At 37.2% G+C, this 26,038-nt stretch overlaps 2 protein-coding genes and 1 long non-coding RNA gene across 4 annotated transcripts; 1 reads left to right on the top strand and 2 right to left on the bottom strand.

The window, feature by feature from the left end:
- Nucleotides 1–299: 299 nt before the first annotated feature.
- On the bottom strand, nucleotides 300–13,833 carry LOC141610764 (protein ENHANCED DOWNY MILDEW 2-like). Of its 2 annotated transcripts, none has more exons than XM_074429019.1 (20): nucleotides 13,641–13,833; nucleotides 12,153–12,573; nucleotides 11,961–12,057; nucleotides 11,069–11,122; nucleotides 10,838–10,980; nucleotides 8,809–8,911; nucleotides 8,635–8,733; nucleotides 7,351–7,598; nucleotides 6,905–6,994; nucleotides 6,439–6,813; nucleotides 6,042–6,180; nucleotides 5,615–5,716; nucleotides 5,119–5,211; nucleotides 3,795–3,836; nucleotides 3,414–3,527; nucleotides 2,059–2,130; nucleotides 1,851–1,969; nucleotides 1,463–1,535; nucleotides 1,117–1,355; nucleotides 300–1,004 (listed from the first exon to the last, which is right to left on the bottom strand). In XM_074429019.1, the coding sequence occupies exons 2-20, from the start codon at nucleotides 12,560–12,562 to the stop codon at nucleotides 524–526; spliced, it is 3,093 nt and encodes a 1,030-aa protein (XP_074285120.1). In that variant the 5' UTR covers nucleotides 12,563–12,573; nucleotides 13,641–13,833; the 3' UTR covers nucleotides 300–523. The 2 variants fall into 2 exon arrangements, with proteins under 2 accessions (XP_074285120.1, XP_074285121.1); XM_074429020.1 differs by having other exon boundaries at nucleotides 12,153–12,570.
- Nucleotides 13,834–15,934: 2,101 nt separating this feature from the next.
- LOC141612657 (uncharacterized) lies at nucleotides 15,935–18,579 on the bottom strand. The gene is made up of 3 exons (XR_012529132.1): nucleotides 18,417–18,579; nucleotides 18,250–18,317; nucleotides 15,935–16,130 (listed from the first exon to the last, which is right to left on the bottom strand). It is a non-coding gene; the product is annotated as an uncharacterized LOC141612657 (long non-coding RNA).
- A 2,377-nt stretch (nucleotides 18,580–20,956) lies between these two features.
- On the top strand, nucleotides 20,957–25,825 carry LOC141610763 (BTB/POZ domain-containing protein At2g04740). Its single transcript, XM_074429018.1, has 5 exons — nucleotides 20,957–21,619; nucleotides 22,836–23,595; nucleotides 24,328–24,364; nucleotides 24,455–24,588; nucleotides 24,988–25,825. The coding sequence occupies exons 1-5, from the start codon at nucleotides 21,136–21,138 to the stop codon at nucleotides 25,337–25,339; spliced, it is 1,767 nt and encodes a 588-aa protein (XP_074285119.1). The 5' UTR covers nucleotides 20,957–21,135; the 3' UTR covers nucleotides 25,340–25,825.
- The last annotated feature ends 213 nt before the right edge of the window (nucleotides 25,826–26,038 follow it).

Here is a 26,038-nt window from a genome sequence, read left to right as displayed (position 1 = left end):
ATGTAACTTTGTAAATTATCTGAAATTCCATAAATTTAATCACTTTCCATTTGAGGAGAAAGTGATGTCTGCTCTTTTGGACAATTAATTAATTATATATATTATGAGTATACTTTTTTTGTGAAACAATCTGATTTTGCCTGAATTCGAGCCACTGCATTCCTAGGGGTGCACTAGGATATCGTAAATCACAGGCTATTCGCTCAAAAATGCTCGACTTTTTATTTAGTACCTTTGTCGAGTATTTAAGTAAATAATATTGCAGGTTTAGTAATAATGCTGCTGGAAAACTGGCATGATCCAAGTGAATTTGTTATATAGATAGCATACTGGATCCGGAATTAGGGCATACAATTAACACAGCCAATACTAAGGATTCTTTGTTAAAAAGACAACCTCGAGATACACTGTGTCCCCAGGCGATCTGCCCATCTGGGGTGACAGTTAACTTAAGTGCAGGAGCGACAAAATGGAGCTCCAATTTACATTAGTTTTCGGTAAACTTCAAAATGCCAACTCAGGTTCAAGATATGTTGCGTCTGAGGTTGGTATTGGTAGGGGAGATTTCCATATCCTCTGGAGGACTGTCGCTGCGCAAGTATGTAACGTTTTCCCTTCCACTCAAGTTTCTTCCCATCTGTCCTCCCACGTCCGTCAGCTCAGGAACACATGGTATATCAATATATTTGTCCTCGACACTAGGAGTATTGTGATAGTCGTCCAGTGCGTGACTACTGTGACTGTAGACATTGCTCATAGGGTGGGCGTAAACGTTGCTCGTAGAGGGGCCATAGACATTGCTCATTGGGCTGTAGATGGGGCTGTAGACATTGCTTGTCGAGGGGCCGAAGACATTGCTCCTAGGGGGGCTGTAAACATTGCTCATATGGTGGCCATAGGCATTACTCATATTGTAATCATAGACATTGCTCTTATCTTGGCCGTAGATGTTACCCGTAACCATGTTTCCAGCATTCATAGGTTCAGGAATGTCATCCACCAAGCTGTGGGAAGATTACCATGCACACAAAAATCAATTTTATGATGTAAGCTCACTTAATCTCTTATAGAACTCGATCCTAAATCGTAATAAACCTCATTAGTAGTTGTACTTACTATGTATTTGTATTGAAATCGCCATGAGCATCCTGCTGCTCTTCCGGAAAATGCTTTGGAGAGGGTGGTCGACGTTCAGGTAGTTTATCACGAGAAAAAGAGTGACCACACCGGTTAGCTATTTCCTTGTGCTTCCGAGTCCAGTCAGGGTGACTCCAAAGATAAAGGGGAGGTGTAGTGTTGTTCCATTGTGAAATTTGCTTGTCTACCGCGCCGAAGGCTCCAGGGAGGTAAAATGACTGAATTTATTGAACCACAAACAATCAATTGTCAGGAGAAGGAAAAAAAAAAAAAGATGACATCATCCGAGAAACAAGTAAAGAATGAGGTAATATTGATATCGAACCTCTCCAGCAAGTAGATTATGATCCTCCCACAGCAAGTCGTACCTGAGATGCTTATTATTCCGGCGATCAAGCCTAACATAGCATATATACAGTATTAAGGGTTTGTTTGAATTCAATTGAAACGGAAAAAGGGTGGGAACTGGGAAGGTATGCCGTTTTCCTTCTAAATCTTTCATATGTTCAATGAATTTTATAATGTAGAGTGTAGGAGAGAAAACGAATCCCTTTATTTCTCTTGAATACACGGAGTACCTACTAATGAAACGAGAAAAATTGTCTCCCTCCCTTTCCCTCCTAATCCATCGGTCCAAACAGAGGGCGGAAGAATAGTCAACAAGACAGACGACAGAGAGAATACAAAAACACAGAGAGAATTAGAACCAGAACCTTTGAGTCTCTGGCGGAACAATAAGAATCAGGAGCTTTGGTTTGAATTGGAGAGCTTTGTTAATGAACTTGTTCGCCAGTGATGCTTTATATCCAAATGGAGGATTCAGTCCCATAACCTACACAAAGGTCAGGTTATAGCATCCACTGTGAAGGAGAGAAACAACTTGGAATAAGGTAAAAGTTAATTGAATCCTACTATCCTTACCAGTTGAGAACCTCGTGGCAGGTCTCTCGGGTCAACATCGTACCAATTTTTTTGCTCAAAGTTGAAATCATTCTGCCAATTTGTTATATACGGGAAATAGCTGAGTTAATACATTCTCTAGAAGAAAAGAACATGATAACGAGAATTACTTAGCACACACCTTTCGATCACAAAACAACGAAGGGGAGTCTAAGTACTTCAGCTCAAGCTGAAACACGTCTTTCACGTGGTTATAGCATAGTACATTAGTACGGACTACATTAAGTTTTCTAAATTACTAAACTGAATGTTTGATTTTAAAATCAAATAAATCTGTGATTTTAATGATATATGAGAAACATTTGGGTAAAGTAGTCCTACCGTTGGTTATTATCCAACTCTGCAACTGTGAAATACAAGGACCATTGCCATAAGGAGCCAAAAAAAGACACAAAGGTGTCGTGTCTTAAATGCAAATTCAACATTAAGTTTACTCGGACTCAGTCTACAGTATCATACTCGTGTGCATCCTCGTCTCCTAAACCAACGTGGGTACTTGAGTACTTCACTGAAGAAATGAAACATCCAAGCAATATAGGGAACCACTGGGTTGGCAAGGTCACAGTCAATTACTTTGCATCTTCGACACCTACTACTGTACCAAATGGGTTAATAGGTTTAAGCATGCCCCTAGTGTAACTAAGTTACTTATTTCAAAGGTAAAACAAACCCTAACATAAAAGTGCAAACAGCATTAGCATTCATCACGCGGCAATACTACATGACAACAGCCTTAGTAATCAACTTCCGAAGTTTTTCTTTTGCCTGTTCAGGAAGGAATCTCTTCAAGCAAAAAGGTTCCAGAAATATGCATCTAGTTTTAAAAAAGAACTGTCAATTGGTTCAGAAAGCAATTGATTGGAGACATTATTCTTCCCAATCAATCTAGTACCACTGTTAACTGGCCTGACACTAGAACTGTAACGGGATTCGGGATGGATGAGACTGAAGGACAGCATGATTAAGTTGACAGAGGGGTGATAAACCAGACATTACTGACCCTAAACGAATGACCGGAATTAGACCTGAATAGCACTCCCCAAACAATGACCTAAAAACCCAAGTCAATTTGATTCACCGCTACCCTGCCTGAATTTTGCTTTGGGAGTTTGGTCTGCTGTTGACCGGTCCATAATGACCTACCCGAAACCATTTGACCCAGAAATGATGTCGGTTCCAGAATAACGAATCTCAAACCTGAAATTACTATATACATAACAACTGACAAGAAAGACAATAAACACGACCATAGAACCTTAATTTTCCTGAACTGTGGTTCATAACCACACCGTCCGAAATGACCCATAATATCTTACCCTGGTTGGAAAGAGGTCATAATTTTTGAATGAGCATTTCTTCTTCCCCTCAGCGTCCAGCTTTTCTTTCATCAAACAGCTAAACTCATTAGCACCACAGCAGAAATCAACTATCTGGAATGGTCCAAAAACTTACAGTTTAGCTCAGTGCTTGACACAAACTACAAACTGGCACCGAAACTACCAGCCATATCCACTGCTAGAATGCGTTACTGCAATTTTAGCTTGGTTGGAAGTATTTCAGATGTTTCATTTTACTAAAGCATATATATATATAACTATATAAGGGAGGAACTACTATGCTTCAGCAAATCTTTTCTTAAGGTCTCAAGTTATAATTAGCTAAGGAAACGGAACAGAGATTAAGAAACGAGCTCTCACCATATCCCCATCTTTGACGTAATTATGGAGCCTATCCACGATCTGCAAAACAAAACATTTCATCAGTGAAATTTCACAAAATCAATTCAGATCTTCAATTTTTTTGGAAGATGGGAGTGGAAGAGCAAGTGAATTAAAAGTTAAGTATTTGTTCGAGATTGTTTTTCTTTGGTTACAATAGCAAAACTGAAGAGGCATATAGGCAGACGACAACGCCCTAATCACCAGTAATGATACCATAGAACCTGTTCCTTAAAGACTCACAGAGTCAGAGGGTTACAATTTTCAAAATTGTAGATACTAACTTCGGTAACAATATCATATTAATAGCCCAAGCAACTTAATCATGTTGTTGGAGCATGTATCATAATAATCTGTTTCACGAAAATGGTATTCATACAAAAAGAGTGTTGAAAGTTAAGATACTACACTGTTTACTAACGAGCAAAAAAAAGAGGTGTTTCTTATTACATCGATTGAAAAAAGAGGAGTTTCTTATTACATCGATTAGGGTTTTCATAATGTACTAAATGCAATACATAGGGAAATGAAGTTATCTTAGAGCTATAATTATACATTTTAATTCAAGTTAACTAGCTAAATACTCCATTTAGGCACCATAATATATATGCACGCGTCAAAGAAAGTGTCAATCAATACACACAAGAGATCGGTTATCAAGTTTCCTAAGAAAGCTCTCTAGGACTAGGAGCTACTAGGAGATATGTGAGTCCATGGGGAGTTACATCTCTACACCAACTTCAGTTGTTTTATTATCATGATTTAAAGCCCTTTTTAGCAACTAATTCTTTTCTATCCATATCACATGTGTGCAAACTTACACAAGTGTTCTCCACACCTTCCGCATGATAAACAATAGAGGCCGGCATGCGAATTGACATACTTCATTTGTTAATTAAAGCTTTGAACTCTAAAAAATAAAATCATTTTATTAGTTTTGCTCGCAAGAAAAATCAAAGATCTATGTATTAACCATGATCCTACAATCCTCCCAAATAAGGCAAAGATTACATAATCAACACAATTAGCAAGACAATCAATCTCCTCCTAAAATCAAGCAATATCAATTATCTTATGATTCTTCATATAATGTAATTATAGAAAATATATACCCATAGGCTTAGCATTCATCTTGTATAAATACATAGGTCATTACCTTGTACATTCATTCAGTTTTACAACAATAATACATCCTGTTTATACTATGCACAAAGTTTTATCAGAAAAATTATCTAAAATGTCTTGCATCTTGAAGCTTTTCTGATTTGGTGTTGCAAAATCAATTAAGAGGGAAAGCACTTGCCTCACGAAGCTTTTCCGTTTTCGTGAAATGCCTCCCAAAGGATGAATAGTGCATGCCATGCATGAAGGGTGCAAGATAGATTTTGAGCTTGTTCTGCAATACCCAAACAAAAACAACATTATCCAGTGTTTAACTATAGAGTAGAGATTTTATACGGAGACCTAAAACGAATTCCGCAATAGCAACTGTCAATTTTGAATGACCCACAACACGGAACATTCACCACTACCTAACCAACCAAAACCACCAACAACTGTACACCATCACCTCCGAATGGAGGAGAGAGTCCGAGAGACAATGGAGTTAAGGCTGAGTTAAACAAATTAAACTTCTTGGTGAACATTCAAATGATGGCATTGAAAATTATTGGTTCACAAGTAGGACAAACTTGAAAACAAAATCGAAAGTTTTTTGATAAGGACAGCCAAATAAGGAAAGTAGGGGATGGTAAGATGGAGTAATTATAAAAGACAAGATCGCTGTTTGCAGCCCAAACCTTCCATATTGGCAATTGGCGAAGCATATCAACATCACAGACAGCCTTCGCAATATCAATAGAAGCACCATTCTCTAACTTTTGAAGGGCATTTTGAACGGCCTGCAATAGTTGGTATCAAAAAACAAAGTCAGAATGTCAAAACTATATTGATCCCTGAGACTTCCCACAATCTCACTGAACATTATACATTTGTTAAGAGTTGCGTCTTTATGGTAAGAGATACGAGGTAATAACTAATGTACTATAATAACAGGAGTCAGCGACTATTAGATAAACATCTGCCGACTAGTTAGGAATTTTGGACAATCATACTGGAAAAATAAAACCATTAAGGAGAACAAATGAAAGATGGAGGGAGGGAGTATGCGATATGCCTCAGTTAAAGTCACATACAGTTAGTACTATTAAAAATTAAAAAACATACCTTGACAGCCCCTTCCACTTTTCCTTTCGTCAGGTTCTTGTCTATCATATTATTAGAGCTTTTAGAAGTTGCATTTTTCTGCTTAATGAAGTCACCCGCATTGAACGAAGAGTTGACTTTCTCAATCAGGGTATTTATCCTGCATGGAAAATACAGTATAGAGGTTTCAATTTATGTTACTTCCACATTCCACTACCCACCGTGCCCAGTACTTAACTTTACTGAAACAACAAGCAAGCCAACATGAATGAGTTCAGTTTCAAGTTATAGACGGTTTCTTATCCACGAGTCAAATCTCGGATCCCTATAAAACCCAAACACTCTACAACTGATCTACAGAAAAAGGGGCCAACATGACACCATAACAAAGCAGAACTATAAAAAATTATCCAGTTACCTTCTCTCAATTTCAATGTCGACAACAGGACTGGAGTGGCCTTGCTTCTTTGTGAGAGGCATAGCTGAATGGGAAGCAACAAGTTTCTGACTATATTTATTAGCATTGCTAGGCTTGATAGCAGACGGTTTTTTCTCGCAAATGAAATCATGCCTATGTTTGTCAATTAGCCTACCGGGCTCACTTGCAGCTTGCTTTTGGGTATTTCTTACAACAGTTTCAGGCAGCGGATTGCTATGATCAAGTTTTCGTTTCTTCAGCTCAACAGGCAATCCAGACAAAGGTTTCTCTGTATTACGCAATTTCACTTTTAGGGGAGGAAATAATATATGATTTCTCAATGGAGTGCCAAGGTGCGGATCAATTTCATGGTTCCTGTCCATCGAAAAAACCAGAGAAATTGAATCAAGACCATATCTTAGACATTCAGGAATGTATAAACGATTATAAAATAAGATAAACATACAGGCAATATATCAAAATACGTTTTGGGAGAAGACCATCCCAAGCTCTTGGCAATATACCCACCACGGCTTCAGTATCGAACATAATTTCTCTGCAACATCAGGTAAACACAACTCAGTATAAATATGTTAAAATTCTTGATATTTGACACGTTAATATAGCATAAGTAATTCTACCTTCATCCCAACTTAATAGTCCCCTATGACTTTAGTGGTCCACCGATGATCGACCATTAATTACTCCAAAAAATATGTAGTGATACAACGTTATTTTGGTTACATTTGATTCGTCAAAACAACCAACTTACATATATTATCGTTTTAAAAAGGTGTAAGCTATTTTAATGAAAAAATTAAGGTCAAAACTGATTATTTGACCATCAAAGTTAAATGAGAACAATATAAATATGAGGGAGGGACTTAAGGGAGTGGTAAAAAAATTTATTACCTAGGTAAGCATTTCCTATGATAAGATTTAGGACAACGCCTACAGACTGCAAACTGCATCTCAGGGACTGTTCTGTCCTCTAGTTGATTACAAGAAAAACATCTATGGGCAGGACAAACAAAAGACTCCAATGCAACTATTTTTTCCTCCAGGTTCTCTATCTGGGCATCATTCTGTTGCTGCAGTTCTTTGACAACGCATTTAGGATGATAAAACCGGCCACAATTGCCAACAATACAAGGGAAAACCTGAAAGAAAGTGTAAGATAATAAGCTGCAAGAAAGATGTGGAACAACAGATAGTCCGATACTAAGACGCTGATGGGCGTTGCAAGCTGCGGCTTATAAAAAAACTCCTTATAATTGAGGTCCTTGATTTTTAAACGAGCCACACACATAAAGTAGCCATATTAAGAAAGGTTGAGAAAAAAGTAAACTCGTTGCAAATAAATATGTTCCAAGCGTATTCTAACATGGCCCTTGTTTAAAATCGGCATATCTAACAGTATCAAGAGTGTGCCGCATATCGAATGTGGAGTATTCATATGGACTCAGGCAACCTTGGAAAATTGTTCCAACATTAATGTTATCCCACCAATTGAGAGAAGAAAATAAGATATATAGAGAAGTAAATGAAGGTTTGAGCATATGGCATTAAGCATGTGCCTCGACAAAGTAGTGATTAGAGGTTACCGTAATCATACTTCAAGGCCATAACAGCCGTATTTGTGGCACCAATAACGAGATCATGCATCGACGACCTATCTCTATTACCATGGTCGAGGAAACGTATGAATTACAAACTAATTTTCTTTTCCAAGGGACCCTTTAAAAATTGCATAAACCAGAGAGGTTCACTGGTTCAGTATTAAAGAAAGAAATTGTTTGATTCTATGAAAATTGGAAAGTGAGACTAGTGAAGGTCTATTATCCTCATGATGATACTTTGCTATCATAATGCATAGAGAAGATTCTCGATAATTAGGATGTGAAGTCTAGGAGAGCACATCATTAACTAGAGGTTCAGTACACAAGTACGCTTATCATGAGAAGATATACTTCATTGATCGTTCAAATATCATGTCATGTTGAGAAGATATACTCTTCATTGTTTGTATAAATATTCTAGAAACCATGTTATGCAAGGAGAAAGAACAAGTTGGGTCAAGCCAATCACATGAAATCCTCAGAAGCATAAAGGTACGCAACGATAAATGAAAGAATAGAAGAAGGGAAATAAAAGAGTTATAATATAACAAAAGATTGAAGAAGGAAGAAGTTTTACCTCTACATTACCATTTAAATCAGATATCCCTAACTTTCCGCAAATAAAACACTGATGTCGCTGATATCGACAGTTCCTGCAGATAAATTGGGAAAGAGCCTGCACAATATAGCACATTAGACCATTATGATTTATGCACATAATATTAAAGAACCTAAGATATGGTTGCCTTACCTTGACTCGGTCTTCAGAGAAGCCAAGACCTTCGCAGATTTCTTCTCCAGAGTCTCCAGTTTGTCTACTAGCATGGAACGACCTCATGCACCTTCCTTCACAACTATTTGGAAGCAAGAATTCATATGGAAAACATTCATTTTGTTAAAATGACGCATAAAGAAAATAAAATCATCAACAAGAACCTACTGATAAGAACCACTTGTTAGTAAATTGGGGACAATGTTAAACTAGAACTTCTAAATCATCTACCTTGATGCTCGGTCCACGCAGGGGCGGACCCAGAATTTTTCGTATGGTGTAGCAATATTATAACGCACTAAAAATTACGGAGTATTTGGTTAGCTATTGCACATATATATCTAGTCGTCTAGTATAAATTAGACATTTTTTGATAAAAAAAATAAACAATTTTCCTTAAAATTTAGCCCAAAAATTAGAGTAGCACATTTGTTTCTTTAAAATAAATGAAGTGAAATGTGATTTGTAGCTAATAACTTTGACGTTAACATGATAGTTTTCCCAATTCCCCCATCTTATGATATTCAAGATTCGCCATAACTAGTTTAAGCTAAAGCATAACAAATCAAAATATGAATCTTTTTTTTTTTTTGACAGAAGGTTGAATAACTTATATAGTATTAAACTTAGAGACATATCTACTTCCTTCATTTCAATCATTTTTTTACCTTTGATTAAAATATTTTTCACAAATAATAGAAAAGGTAAAGAAATGAATATGACCGAGTATTAGATATCTTCTAGATTTTGGGTATTTATTATTATTACCACTCAATATATGGCCTCCATTATTTTTCTTTGTATAAAGATACAGGGGAAATTAGATAGACAATTAAAACAAATAATTCATACTAATCAACTAGGGAGTACTAATGCTTCATTAAATATTTATTTAATGGTAGAGAATGCATTATGGAATAGGGTATTGAAAAATAGAAAAGACATTAAACTAATACAAAACTAGTCAACCATGGACATTTAATGGTGTAGCAAAGATGGATTTTCTCAAGGAATTTTTTTGTTTTGGTGTAGCATATGCTACACCTTAGCTAAGTGTGGGCACGCCCCTGGGTCCACGTGAAGGCACTTCTATCCAACTAAGAATAATTATAAAGGAAAGTAGAAACGAAATTTAACCAAGAACAAAATGTTCAACCAGAGATGAAATTGTAAGTAGATCCTCTTTTAAAGTATCCCCGTCTTATAAGTGAAGCAGAAAGCAGAGACAAGTCATAAAAACTTAAAAATGATCCCTAATTAAAATCTTAAGGACAAAAAGGTCTGAATCCATAGATTGAGAACGGAGGGAGTGCAACATGACATTCTAACAACATCAAATGCAGCCACCGAGGTCCTCTGCTTCTCGTATCTCTCATAAATCCAGTCTAACAGATTGTGCTAACGGACTCTACAATTTACAAGATGCGTCTGTGACTGATGTTTTTTTAGATCCTTAATATTTGATCCATGGATTTGCTAACTGGTCATATCTTATTTAAAAAGTACCTACTCCCTCCATTCTCAAATAGTATGCTCTTCCTTCCTTTTTGCTATTTTCCAAAGTAACGGTTCTTTTTCTAAAGAAGTTACTATAAAGAACTTCCCATATTACCTCACTTCAAAAGATTTACACCCAAAAACACATTTTCCAAAAACTCGTTTCAAAACAATATTTTAGCCAGAGGGTGATTGGTTGAATACATTTTCGTAAAAAATGACTTCTAGTCAAACAAAGACTATATTGGAACTGAGTTAAAACATCTTACTATACTTTGCTAGAACATTATGGCAAGGAATTTGCGAATGTGACTCTAGGACAATTTTTTCATAACATAGGAAGACAAGAATTGTTGATAATCTCATGAAATAGAAGTACATCTAAAGCAGCAGTCTACAGCTATCTGGCTATAGCACTTAAAACAGTTAAAAGAAACACACACTGAAGACCGCAGACGAGTAGTCAACATCCATAAATTGCTAACCAGAAATTCAAAACAAGAGTAGTTACCAAAGAATATCTCCGCCATTGTCACAAAATGAGCAACAGGTATCAAAAAGAACCTCCTCTTCATCACTCGTTTCATCATCCTCAGAATCATCATATATTTCCTCATCAACAATAAATTCTGGCCTTTCTGCTGGAACACTTTCCTGTGGGACACAAACAGATAGTACTATAGATTTGAACCATATTTTAAAAATGATGCAAAAACCACTGTGCTCGCAGCCTTGTACTAACCAGTTTAAGCATATCTGTTTCCATTGGCTCTCCTGATAGAATCCTTTGTATAAACTAGGCAAATAAATTCATGCTCATCAGAAACGGAATAAACAAAACAGAAATCCAAATGCAACTGACAGCTAGCTTGATCACGGGTTGTATAAATGAGCAGCATTATATTCCTATATTGGAAGCAAAACTCTGGCAAGGCCTCAAATATACAATCCACTCAATACTTCAAAGTAGTTCAAACACACTAAACGTATCTAAACTTTATTTCTACTTTTGTTTCTTAAATTAAGTATCTTATACGTTTAGGATAGGCCCTTAGTAATGATGATTGACTGCTTCAAGGTTAGGTATCCACCAATGTTGTCAGGATCGGGATTCTACTTTGGATCGATGGGGAGGGTAGGATCGAATCGGATCGTAGAATCGCAAGATTCTACAAACTCACTAAATATGATTTTTTATTTGATAAAAAAATATAATTGAAAATTAAAACATTTATTTATTAATATTTATTCTTAAAATATTGGTAATGAATGATTTTAGTATCATTGTATGAACAACTTACATGAAATTTGGGTTTTACGGTGTCTTTCTATAAAAATATGTATTAATTTTTTTTATTATGGAATATAATCGTAGGATCGTAAAATCGTAGGATCGTATTATGATCCCATCTTTAGAAATTTTCAAATTAATAGGATCGTAAGATTCTACAACTATGATAGAATCGTAGGATCCAGGATCGGTCAAGCATTTTTGGATCGTAAAATCGTAGAATCGTTGGATCGAATCGCGATTCTGACAACAATGGTATCCACTCACCAGTCACCACTACGCTCATCTCAGCTGAACCCTGATCACATCAGTTAAAAGGATAGAGTTTACAAAGAACAAATACCTTTGAATCCTTCAAGATTGGGTCGCTGTCAGCAGCATCTCTAATCAGGGATATATGATTAATACAATCATTTTCAAAAGGGGCGACTTCATAACTACTGCAAAATTCACAGTTATATAAAGATGTGTTAAGAATACCGGTGAACATGAAATAAAAATAGAAAGAAACATACGCTCCTATCATTAACCGAACCTGAACACTTTCGACAATTGGGACCACATGTATTCCTCAGCAGCCTCTGGATTATGCTTGACGAAATGAAGGCAGTGGACGGTGACCAGTACAGACCTCAATACAGCCTCGTATAACCTTTTAGGCATAAGAAGTTTCGTCCAACCACTGCCCTTGCACAGCACTGAGATTTCAGGCCGTGCATAAGAGATCTCATATCTCCATCCTAAAACTTCCTTGTATATTTTTCGGAGTCCCTCATCACAAACACACGACAAGAAAACCTGAGTAGTTCCATTATCAACAACCTCATCCTTCCGCAAAAGAAGAGGCAGACATGCCAATGAAACATGTTCCTCTGCTCGATTCACAAACGCGTAGTCAGTGACACATTCTGGAAAAATCTCACCCTCTTCATCTGAAGACGACATCCTGCAACCTTCTAAACAGTTTCCCAGTCAGTTAACAAAGAGAACCAAAACTCACTATAACAACATCGCCCCACTACCTTAAAACTCTCGTCTATGACAAGGTGATGATCAAATGTACGCAATTTTTGGGTGAAACTAAAATGCCCACAAAACACGAAATACTACACCAAAATGAGCACATCAATACCAACAAGAAGTAGATGTTAGCTAAGTAAAGTCATGAATGGAAGTAGGTACTCATGAGTCATGACCTAATTCAAACCCGTCAGCATCATAATCACCCCTTTACACCAAAAAAAATTACCAACAAGAACAACATTACCCCCAGTCCCGCAAAAGCTACCCATATTGAACCTTACATGGGCCTTACCCCTAAGTCAGCAACATAAAAAAAGCGGTTTCTTAATAACCCAAATTGAAAATTATGTCGAGAATTACATCAATAAATTACACATAATTCACGGAAATTACAGCGTTATGAATCATAAATTCACAAACATTTGATCAATGCAAGTACAAAAATTACTGCACATTAAAAAGACGAACTTTAATTAATCACAAAAACTTTAGAGAGACGGTCTCTCAATAGCGTTATTGAGAGACGTCTCACATGATGAAGGAAGGGAGTTACTTATTTCTTATTTTCCATGTTATGTCACTAATTTAGTGGGAGACGGTTTCTCAAGAAACCTATGAGATCCACTAACTTTAGTCTCTTAGTAAAACGGTTTTACAATAAACACGAATATAAAAGTTATTTTCAGTAGTGCTACTTAAGTAAAATGTCACTTAATTTTACGATAACCCTAATATAAATCGTTTTACACAAGAATTTGTTTAATCTCATTATAACGCGGTACTCTTAAAACAGAGAACCCGGCGCAAGTAAAAATAAACCGTCTCAAACAAGAATTTGCGATAATAATAACCGAGCAAATGTCTATAAAATAAAAAACGAGAACACTACAGAAACAACAATAAAAATTTAAAAAAATAAAGCATAATTCAGGAATTATAGAAAGTTGTAGAAGAAAAAAAAAAAAAAGGGAAAAAATGGAGCTAGAGAGAGAAAGCTTACAGAGGAATGGAGGAGAGAAAAAGTGAAGAAGAAAAAATGGAGGAGAGAGAAGTAATAATGGTGGTGGTGGTAGAAGTTGTCAGTTATAGTAGGTGTAGTACTGTAGTGTGAGAGTGGAGGAAGGAAGGACTTGAGAGGTGGCGTGTTGTACTATTTTCTTACCATTTTCGTCTTTCATAGTTGTACTATGACTAGGGGGGAAATAACTTTACCGGATCAGCTAGTCTTGCTATATACGGATATAACGAGTCAAATAACTTGAAAGTGGTAACATTTTTTGCCCCCACAACCCCATTTGTTACTTGTCATATTAAGAATGTGGTATTATATTTGGTCCGTATTTAGTTATAGACGAATATGTGCCGTCTATAATGAGATTTTGTGTTACCGTACTATCTCATCTCATACTTTATTTTTTATAAAATATATGCTTATTTTGTCTGAATTTATTATTTTAAATAACTTTTTTTAGCTGTGTATTTTTTTTGGGCTTATTAAAGTTTATAAGTTAGATTTTAATTTTTTTTTTCCATCAAAACTCAAATTTAATTAAGCTTATGGGTAATGTTTTTTATTTTTATTGTAAATGCTTTTGATTTTTATTGTAATTTTTTAAATTTAATGTTTAGGTAAATGAACTCATAAACTTCATAGTAAAACTCATAATTTAAAATCTAACTTATAACTTTAATAAGCCCACAAAAAATGGGTTTTTATGTGCTCGGTTTTTATTTTCTAGTTATGATATGAAACTGTTGAATCGCTTAATGGGAATTGTAAGAAAGTCGTTAAATAATTTAATGGCTATGTTGAGTTGTAAAGGAATGAAACGGTGAAAGAAAAAAAAAGAAATTCGATTTGGAAGGGCGATGGTCGGTGGGGTGACAGTGGGGATAGAGGCATGCGGTAGGGCGATGATGGGGTTGGAGGTAGACGGTAAGGCGACATTAGTCTCTCTTATAAGGTATACCGTCTTCCACAGTTTTCTTATTTACCTCTCGCTTATTTCCTTAGGTTTTCGCCGTTGTAGTTGATACTGATAGGGCACGCATGCAATTCAAGCCCAATTCCTTGTTGAAACCGATTAAAAAATCGCTCTATTAATCACCAGGCCAATCCTAAATCCGAAATACTCAAGTCCAGACGAGTATCATCCGCTATCAAAAGGTACAACAAAGGCTCAGCGCCAAGCATCCCAAGGCCGAGGGCCGACCATGTGCTTAGACAAAACATAATCCTGGCAGGAGTAATTCGCTCTCAACGCCACAACCATCCGTACAAGGAAAGCTTACGTAAGATGTCCACGCAAGCACCTCGAAGTCCACATCATCTATCCCTACAAATAGGGATTAGTGTTTACAGGATAAAGTATCCAATTCTAACTTAATCTTCTACTCTTTAAGTACTCTCTCTCACTACATTGGCCCGAGGTGACTCCTCGCAAGGAACTTGGTTGGTCTAGGGTGATTTAAAGAGAACCTAACTTGACTATGAGATGGGTTTTCTTCAGAACCCTCGAGGCTAAGTTTGCTATTATTTTCAAGTGCAGTCCGAGAGGAGGAAATCATTCAATGGACCTCACGTCTACAATATCGAGCGTCGGACCAAGCTTAGCATAATTTAGCACTAAAATCATCATTAGTCTCGTATGTATTTTGTAATTATCATGAAATACATTTATACTCGAAACAAATTCAATTGTATGTGGGGTATAGTGTTTTGTGTGGTCCAAAATCATTTTCTTATTTTTTGTGCAAAATGAAAGGGGGAGAAATGAATGAATATGAGGGAGTACAATATATGAAAAGTTAAAAGTTACAAGAAAAATAGTCTTTCAATGAGCTCGAGATAATCTTTTATCAAAAATTTATAAACAACTACTTAATCGCTCATTTTTCTTTTTTACCTATCGCGTAAACTTTACGTTTACTTTTTGTATTGATATTAAAAAATGATTTTTGTGGTCCAAATTCATCCATATTTATTCCCTTAATCTTTATGTCAAAAATAATATAGATAATTATTATTATTATTTTTTTTTTTTTTATTAGGTAAGAAAACTAGGTTGATCCTCTAGGGTAAGACCAACCTATCTCATCCTTTCGAATGAGGGAGGTAAGTTGAAGCCACCGGCTATCAAACCAACTCGAAAGATTTGGACATGAATGTCCAACTGAAGCCATGAAGTCAGCAACCTTGTTTGTGACACTCCGCGATAAAGCGGAAAATATAACTAATAAACTAAAACGAAAATTTGTGAGATTTTAAAAACTTTTAAATTACTAGTTAAAGATTAGCACGCGGATGCCACTAACGAAATAAAACAAATACTACAATAGACAAATTTAGGCTATTACAACCCAACTCTAGTAAGCGGAGAAAAGATATCCCACGAATAAACATATAAGGGGTTTCTAAACTAGAAACTAAGGTCCAAGGGTTTAGTTCTCGCTAGCCCACACGTCTTCCCCACGTAAGCATCTTCACAACCTGTCATTCATGTAAACATGAACGCCACAGTCAGTGGGGAGTAACTCAAGGTTCTCTCAGCCACAATATGTCGAAATACAAGTAAACAGACACTTAATTAAACATATTGATCATGCAACGTATGTGAACAATTAAGAACAAGGGATACAATTGATAATCATGATGAGATTGGCATAATACTTTCTTAATGAAATAGGCATGAGATATTAGAATAAATATGCAATCAAGGGCATAGAACAACCAAGTCAACCAACTCATATTGACACGACTCAACAAGTGTAAGACATATACTTAGTATGAACTCACAAGACAAACCATCTAGACTCCAACCTCTTGGTAGGACGACGATCATAATACGGTCCTAGTCTAAACCTGGATCCAGACTCTCGGGATGGACGTCACCCGATTCGACAAACGATATACCAATCGTATCCAAGACTCGAAACATGGCACACACTCGTAACCAAAGGTCGAGTAACCTCTAATCGGAAACATGGCACACACTCGTAACCAAAGGTCCGAAAAAAGGCGGAAGGATAACTCAATCCGGAAACATGGCACATACTTGTAACCAAAGGTCCGAAAGAGGAAAGATAACTCAATCCGGAAACATGGCACATACTTGTAACCAAAGGTCCGAAAGAGGAAAGATAACTCAATCCGGAAACATGACACATACTTGTAACCAAAGGTCCGAAAGAGGAAAAGAAGGAATGTCAAGTAGTCACACAATGTAAAACGTCACACTTGAGTCACAATAAGAGTAAGAATGATCATGCAAACATCATATGACACGGGACTATAAATGTCACATTCATACTCATGGCTTGCATCTCACCATGAGTACAGATGGGAACATTAATCCCAACGATCATATCGCAACTAGAGGGCTTATAACTCACCCCTAGTATCCGTTAGGACCAAGACTCTCACAACAGAACAATACAAGGCATTATCAAGAATATGACTCTTCACAAATAACTGTTTAATAATAAATAACTCATACTTGTTTTAGAATAATAAATATTCCATTTTATGATTTAACGTGCCGGTTAAATAAAATATCATGAGTGACAATGAATAATTTACGTCATGTGGAAATTTACGAAATAAAATGTGACCAAATCCAAGTGACTCATTTAGGAGCCCAACAAATAAGCTATAAGAAGTCCAATACTTTAGTCCATTTAAGTCCAACATGTAAAACACAATTAGTCCAATTATAAGGCAAGCAACCATGGCCCAACAATAAAAAGGCATGTAAACCAACAAAACGCACACAAGCAACCTGCAAGACAGACTGATTGCAGCCGTGAAAAGCAGCCAATGCAGGTCGTGAACCGTCCAGTTGCAGGCCAAAACAGGCCGTGACATGCCACCACTCGACTGCCTACAACCAGTGGCCATGCCGCCCCTAACACAACCCCTAAACCACCACATTCACGCCTCAAAACAGCACCACAAACACCACAATTTACCACTCAAAACAGCCTCATAACTAAGGCACTTAAAGACAAACTTTTCCTCTAAAAATTACACCCAGTAATACATCCTCATAGAAATTGACTATATAATTCTGAACCAAGGACTCCACAGCATCGCAACTCAAGAACACCTTGTCCAAAATACTTCGAACATATTTTTTTTTCATTTAAGACTTGCCATTTTCCATCCAAGCATAACTATTAATTACTCACTCACAGTCTAAGGATCCTGCAGTCCTGCCAAAGGTGTATTTGGAGAATAAAGGAGAGTACTCACATTACCTTAGTTACCCCTACATTTAAATAGATGTTTTAAGGTTGTGTTACAGGATTCACTCAACCCCTATAATATAGCAAAACTGTTCAAGTGTATTATATCGTGGCTCTTTAAAAATCTATAAACCAATCGCTACACTAGGAGCATATCACAAATTGGATGTGGCATAAATTCAATTAGGTAACCTTGTTTTAAGCATATCCCATAATGAAAACTGAATTCAGATTAAAAAAAACGCATATTCCTCCCCCTACATATGAAAAACGATTAAAGGTTCAAACTTTGTAGTATATAAGAGCTAAACACAACATATACGGATACAAATTCGACATTTTGTCGAGTAACCTATCACCGTTACCTCAAACGCTCCTTATTCTTCGAATAAATGGTCCACAAGGCACGAGCCTCACTCCGGGTCTTCGAATCCTTTATCAGAGAGCAAGAAAAAGAAAGGATTGAGGCAAAAATCGAAACTTTTATAAGACGGCGAAAATCGAAACCATCACAAAGACAAGACTTTCTTACCTTAAAAGATGGTGGAGGAAGTAAGGAAGACAATGGTACAAAAATTAAGAGGAAACCGGGTTTATAGGTCACGAAAATGGAGTTGTAGCTCGTTGGTTTGTTATTGCAGCTGCTGCTGCTGTGTTATCTAATGTTTCAGAAAAAGAAAGAAAGGGGTAGGTGAGTGGGGATTGGTCCGCTAGATTTATGGTGAGGGTGAGTGAGGGTAATAGAATAATAGATGTAGGTAGTGTGTTGTCGATACGGGATAGGTTGAGAAAAGATTAGTTTCACAAGTGGAAATGTGACGGTCTATAGCTGGACGGGAATTAAGACAGAGATTATTATTATTCTTGTCATTATTACTATCCGACCAAAAATACGTATTCATAAATTCTTATATAAATTATGCCTCAAAAATGTAATTTAATAATACGTATCTTTATATAAATGAGCTTTTATACATTACTTTTATAAAAATCGTGTTTGACATAAAATTAATTAAATAGAATATAAAATAAAGTGATTAAACGGTTTAATAAATTTTAAATGTCAAAACGGGAAATTCACGGGTGTTACATTGTTGGCTTCACGAAAGCAATGTTTAATTATCACTTCATCGAAAAAATGAAGGTCTAATTTCACATCCTTGATAATACTATAAATTTCCCACGGAATTTGCCAAGTACCTCGAATCGAGTTAATAACACATAAGTTATCACCCTCCACAATTAACTTTGAGATTCCTAAGTATTTAGCTGCTAAAATACCTTCTTTTAAAGCAAGTGCTTCCGCAACAAGGATACTATTGGATCCGCACTTTTTGGCTCCCAACAAAACGACTTTACCATTGTGATCTCTTATAGAATATCCTAAAGCGACAGCTTTTATTACCTTCTATTCTCGATCCGTCAAAATTTAGCTTTAGGAAACCGTTTGTAGGTTTTTCCCACCAAATCTCTTCCTTACTAGAATTGTTTCTAGCTGACTCTTCTACCTCAGGATTGTTGAGATCCTTAAATCTAGTCACATTCCATGTCTTAGTGCTATTATTACATAAAGTAATAAGTTTTTTCGATACTTAAATTAACATTATTAAAGATAATATCATTTCTATGGAACCATGCATTCCATCAAATAAAGATAAACTTTATAAAGTCATCTTTTGAAATTAAATCTTTGAGATAATTAAGTTTCGTTAGAAAACTTTGACTTATAATAGTATCATAATTTGACAAAAACTCGTTGAAACTAATAATGTTCAGGTCTTGGATGACAGACCCAATCAAGGGACATTCGTAAAAGAAATGATCTTTGTTTTCAATAGGGTTGTTGCACAGAACACAATGAGGTGGGACATCAATATGACTTTTGAGAAGTCTACTTTTCGTTGGAAGGCCGTCAACACAGCCTTTTCAAAGAAAAAATTTCAATTTAGGAGGAATATTCAATTTCCAAATCCACTGAAATTCACATTTGTCAAGAGCTTGATCGAACAAACCTTGCGCTAACCAAGTTCTTTGTTTTGGTAGAGAAATTTCCATCTACGGACAACCCCAAATTAGGGTATCCGGAATATCATTATGTGGCAATCGAAATGTTAGTAATCGATTAACAATATCGTTATTCACTAAACTAGATAATTTACAAACATCTCATTGCTTGTCTGAGGTTATGAAATCTTTAACCAAAAGATTAAGATCACGGTTACTATCATCGTCAACCATACTGCTTGTAAGTGGGTGTGAAAAACCCAATTATCAGACCAAAACTTAATGTTGCTCCCATTACCTACCTGCCATCTCAGTCCTTTTCTAAATAGAGTCCGAAGACTCATTAATTTACGCCATTGCCAAGAAGAGGCTGAATTAGGCTTATGATCAAATAGTGAACAATTTCTCAAGTATTTTTTAGATACCACTTTGACCCATATACTTTCCTTATCCATAAGAATTTTCCATAAAAGTTTCATTTGAAGAGCTTTATTAGCTGTTTCAGAAGATTTTAATTCCTAAACCACCAACCGACTTTGGTAAACAAACTTTATGCCAACCAACCAAATTAGGAGAACGCTGAGAAGGATTCTTATTTCAAAGAAAGTCTCTATTAATCTTATCTAATCTATTATGGATCGATGAAGGGAGGAGGAAGCTTTGCATCTGAAAAGTTCCCTTCGCGGCTAAATTAGCATTGACAAGAACTAGTCTACCTGCTTGAGATAGAGAATTCGCTTTCCATTTCGATAATTGAGTGCAAGAAGATTGAATAATGTTCTCGAAAGTATTTTTAGTCACTCTGCTATCAATTATAGGACATCCTAAATACTTACCTAAATGAGCTTCCTCGTTCATATGAAGAATGCCTCTAAAGGATTCACGAAGAGAACGCTCAATATTTCTAGTGCATTGAAAAGTGGATTTGTCAAAATTAACAAATTGTCCGGAAATCGTGCAAAATTCACGAAGAGAACGCTCTATAAATAATTATTAATCTAGACAAACTGAGTAACTTGGTAAGAAACCGTCTCTATACAAAATCTCCTCCCAACAAGTTGACCAACTACTATAGTTTAGTACTTTACTCCCTCCCTCCATTTTCCAATATCCACAACCTTCCAACTGCCGCCATTAACAATCTCCACCTTCACCTCCATCATCACCCCCAATCTAAACCCCTAAAACCCTAATTAAACCCTCAAAACCCTAATTAAATCCCCAAAAATCCTAATTAAACCCCAAAAATGTCGAAATCAGCACCACCATTACCATCCGACCTCTCAGAAATAACCCTAACAGCAACAGACTTCTCCCTATCACTCCCCCTAAAGAAAACCCCATACGGCGACCTATTTTCCGCGGCCCGAGCCGGCGACGTAGACCGGCTCGGTTACCTTCTTCAGACCGGAGTCAATGTCAACGGTCGAGACCGGTGGGACTCGACCGCGCTATACTATGCTTGTCTTGCTGGTCACCTTGATGCTGCCCGGATGCTTCTAGAAGCTGGTGCGATTTGTTCTGAACATACGTTTGATGGTGACCGGTGTCATTATGCTGCCCTTAATTTGAAAGTTAGGAAGCTTCTTAAGGCTTTTGAGGCGAGACCGCCTCCTCTTGCGCCGCTTAATGCGGCGTTGAGGGAGGTGTTTTTCGGGTGTGGCGGGAATCGTGGGGGCGGGGTTGGTGGTGGTGACGGTGATGGGGAGGATGATCAGTTTGAGTTTGCTGGTGAGTGCTTTCGTTGTCGATGGAATAAAGTAAAATGCCTTATTACGTGTTGTGCATATTGAATTAGTGAAATATTGAATTAGTGAAATGACTTGCTAGTCGTTTTTGTCGATGGAATAAAGTAAAATGACTTATTGGGTGTTGTGCATATTGAGTTACTAGTTACTCCGTATTGAATTAGTGAAATGACTTGCTAGTGGTTTTTATCGATGGAATAAAGTAAAATGACTTATTACCTGTTGTGCATATTGAGTTACTAGTTATTGAATTAGTGAAATGACTTGCTAGTCGTTTAGTGAAATGACTTGCTAGTCGTTTTTATCAATGGAATAAAGTAAAATGACTTATTACCTGTTGTTCATATTGAGTTACTAGTTATTGAATTAGTGAAATGACTTGCTAGTCGTTTTTATCAATGGAATAAAGTAAAATGACTTTTGTACGTGTTTGTGTTCGTGTTTGTGTTGTTATGATAGAATAGAGCAATAGAGCAATATGAGCTTTTAGAAGTTGTTATTGATTGATAGAATAAAGCAAAATGACGTACTACAGAGTTGGTTGCTCTTTGTTTTACTAACATAGGGTATTTGGGTTATTGACACAAGATTAGGCTTTGTGCGTCTGATCCCTTAACCCTGCAATTCTGCGTGAGTCATTGAGGTATTGGGTAATGTTATGGCCTTGGTAGTAAGTTTGGGGTTCGGGAAGTTTCTAAATTTTCATGGAAGAGAGTGGAAATGCGATTAACGTATAGTTTGGAAATTTGCTTCATTCCTGAATTTTGGGGGCATTGGAAAGGTGGTGTACATCTGATTTCCTTACCTTCACTATTTGAAAGAAAGATGTAGGAGGTGTCTTTTGTGAGAAAACAGATACCTTCAGGCTGTAAGGGGAGTGTTTATAGTGCTATGTGTCAATGAATAAGCTTCTTCTGGAGAAAAACATGTAGCTTAGTTACCTTAGCTTTGTCAATGAGTTGCCTTATATTAGTTGATTCGTGCTCGGCTCTTGTGGTATATAATTTGTAAGGCTTAGTGGTTTATATCGACTTGATGTGTCCCTCACTCCCCCCTCTGCAATCTTATTCCACATAACTTTATAAGAATTATCTTATGTTAGTTGGCTGTTGGAGTGTTGGTATTTGGTTGCCCTACAAATAAACATTTTGCTTGACGTCTCTGTTTTTTTATTGAATGTTCTGGTTTCTTTCCTGTAGGACCTTCGTTACTGGATGGACCAAATCCCGGCCACTTCCCACCTGATGTTGTCTTTTATGTGCATGGTAGGCCCTTAGAAGCTCATAGAGTAATACTGAGTGCTCGTTCTCCGTACTTCAAGGAGAAGTTTGAGACTGATTGGAAGTATCGTAAAGAAGTAAGATTCTCAAAGGAGAAGTTATCTTATGCTGCTCTCTACAGCCTCGTTCACTTTTTCTATTCCGACAGGCTAGAGATTGCAGTAGACGACATGGAAGACTTGGTCAGAATATGCAAAGTTTGTAAATGTGAAACTTTGCAGAGTGTTATTGAGAAAGAATTACTTCATCAAAGATATGTAGAATACAAAGCTCTAAGAGAAATAGACAGCTCCCAGAGACGGTTTATTTTGCAAGGCTCGGCTCTTCCCGAGGAAGAGCGTCTTCCTGCTGCATTACATCGAATTCTACAGCTCTCTTTGGCTAATTCTACTCTGGAAGAGGACACTGATTTTGCTAGTGACAAGCTAGTAGAATCTGTTGGTAAATTAAAGATTCATGAACATGTAGATGATTTAGCTGATATATGCGTGAAGGTTGATGGAAGGAATTTCCGATGCCATCAAGTTGTTCTGGCTTCTAGATCAGAATATTTTAAAACAAGAATTTCAAGAATGGAAGATTTTTTAGAGATTAATAATGACGTCCTTGGTGATGCTCTTTGCTGTCTTGAAGAGCATGATCTGAGCCATATGGCATTTGAGAAAATGATAGAATACATGTATGTACCTAACCTATTTTTTTTTGTTAATTTTAGCCTTTTCAAAGCATGTGTCTACTACTTTAATAGGTTTGGCGCATCCCTCCCTCATATCCCCTCTTTCCCTACCAGGCTACCACCACCAACATTAGTTTAATCCCTCAGACCCTCCTCAGAAAGAGTTCACCAAGCACCCCTAGGATGTCTTTGGGTTCAGGATGCATTGGCTTCATGTTATAGAGCATTGTGAAAACAGAACTTAATCGGTTAAACCCTTCTTTTGGCAAAATAGCCAATTGGATATTGACAGGGGTGGGCTGGGTTCAAGTGGTTGGTGAGGCGAGGGGTGGAGTTCTAGCTGGGAGAGGTTCAGGTTGATGGGGTTTGGATGGGGGAGGATGGTCGACTGGTCGTTCATGTTGATGGTGACGGTGGCAGGTGGTCGGAGGGTGGGGGACTGAGGGTCAGGGTGCTGGCCTGCTGGGGTGGTTTTGGGGAAAGAGATGAAAGAAAAAGATTGCGAGAAGATGATGATAGGGTGTATTTTTTATGATGACGAAATTATGAAGGGTGTATATTTTATGGTGGGGGTGCTGGGGTGAATCCATCATCTTTTTTTTTTTTTTAATTTTTTTTTATGTTATTCTGCATATAACTGGTCTGATTCAGCATTTACATAACTTGTTTCCGTTTGTTTATTCACAAGCAACCTAACTCTTGCTCTCCCCGTTTCTGTGGAACTGATGCTTTAAGGTATACGGACGGTTTGAAGGTGCTGGATCCTCAACAGGTAGGCTGCTTAGTGCTTATCACTGACATGTATGAGAGCTTCTCCTTACTTGCTTCACAAGTCTCACCTGAATACGGTGTAATGTATTAGGCTGAGGAGTTGTTTGATGCTGCCTCAAGATATTTGTTATTTCCACTCAAGCGTGCTGTAGCTGATGCTCTGCTTCCACATCTTGAAACAGCATCTCCTTCGGAATTGTGTCATTGGTTGCTACTAGCAGACATGTAAGTAACCTTTTTAAGTTTTTATTGCATGATTTGGTTGTTAGTGATGATTAGATAAATGTTTCATATCAGATCTATGTAATTATTTACGCGATACTTACCATGGGTCACCCAGAAATAGGTACGTTAGAAACCTGGCCCAAGTTCCCAACCCGGTTTTAGGCGAATGAACCTATAAACTGATCCGAGCTGGTTTAGGTATTTGGCAGTGATTTACGACCCAACCTTGTTTTAGGGAAATAAACCCATAAGCCTATCCGAGCTTGGCAAATCAGACATCTTTTTCTTTTTCGTAACACCAAGTTGCGCAATCGTGAAAATCATTACCGACCTTGGCAGCTTGGCTGGCTACATAAGCTTAATCCAGTGATCTTATTACATACTTGGTTGTTTGGTCAGGTATGGCGTGGTGAAGATCCGGGAGTATTGTCTAGATGCTATGGCGTGCAACTTTGAGACATTTGCCTATACACGTGAATTCCGAGCCATACTTTTGACGCTTCCACCGCCGTCAGGAGATTCTTCTCTCCGAACTACTGCTCCCAGTGCCCCGGGAGCAGGAGGTAGCAACGACCAAGGTAACATCCTTGATGACTTGCGGGAAAAGTGGCTCGAGTTTGAAGCTGCTGAGCTTGATCAGAGAGATGAGAGTGCCTTGCTCTTTGACCGACGACTTGAGATGCTAGTACATGTTGCAGAACAAGAACAAGAGCAAGAGAAGTCTGATAATGTTGGTGACGCTGAAAACTAGACCTGTCTGGCAAACAAGTCACATTCGGAATTTTGGATACAGGCAAGGTCAGTTTGTTTCGGTCATTTTTTGGGTCCATGGCCGTGATTCTAGACTTCTAGTCTATTGGGTTTGAGTCGGATCATCTTGCAGAACAAGAGCAAGAGAAGTCTGACATTATTTGTGAGACTCAGAATACAGCTCCATACAAATCATAGTCACAACTCACAACTGATGCTGCTCTGATCGGAATTTCTGAATAGGTCTAAATCTCGTCAATACACTTGAACAGAGAGTAAATGTACTTCGGTTGATGCAGTTGTCCAAAGTCGGGTTTTTGCAGTTGAATTATAGAAACTACCGGCAAATGTACTTGATTTGAATTCTGTCAAAAAAATCAAGTCTGTCGAAACTATTCATTTTTACACAATTTGTACACGATTTATAAAACGATGTTCTGAATAACTACGAAAATTTATACTAGTTCGTTTTCACTTGTGAGATCAATCGGTATTCAAAGATTTAGGATGATTTTATATGTGTTTTTGGTGGTGGTGGATTTTCGGGTCCTGAATATAGCTCATGAACAAATCTTCGGCTCCTCGAGTTTATGTTGATGATATCCGATAATTTGGCAATAGGAGGAGTTATGATTGAGTTATTCTGTAGCAGTAAATACTAAATAGCAAGAAAAGCAATATAAACAGTTTGAGAAATTCA

Source organism: Silene latifolia, chromosome 11 (assembly GCF_048544455.1).
Source record: "Silene latifolia isolate original U9 population chromosome 11, ASM4854445v1, whole genome shotgun sequence".
NCBI classification, from domain to species: domain Eukaryota; kingdom Viridiplantae; phylum Streptophyta; class Magnoliopsida; order Caryophyllales; family Caryophyllaceae; genus Silene; species Silene latifolia.
The sequence above is the reverse complement of the archived record's forward strand: the minus strand, read 5'-3'. Positions and strand labels throughout refer to the sequence as shown.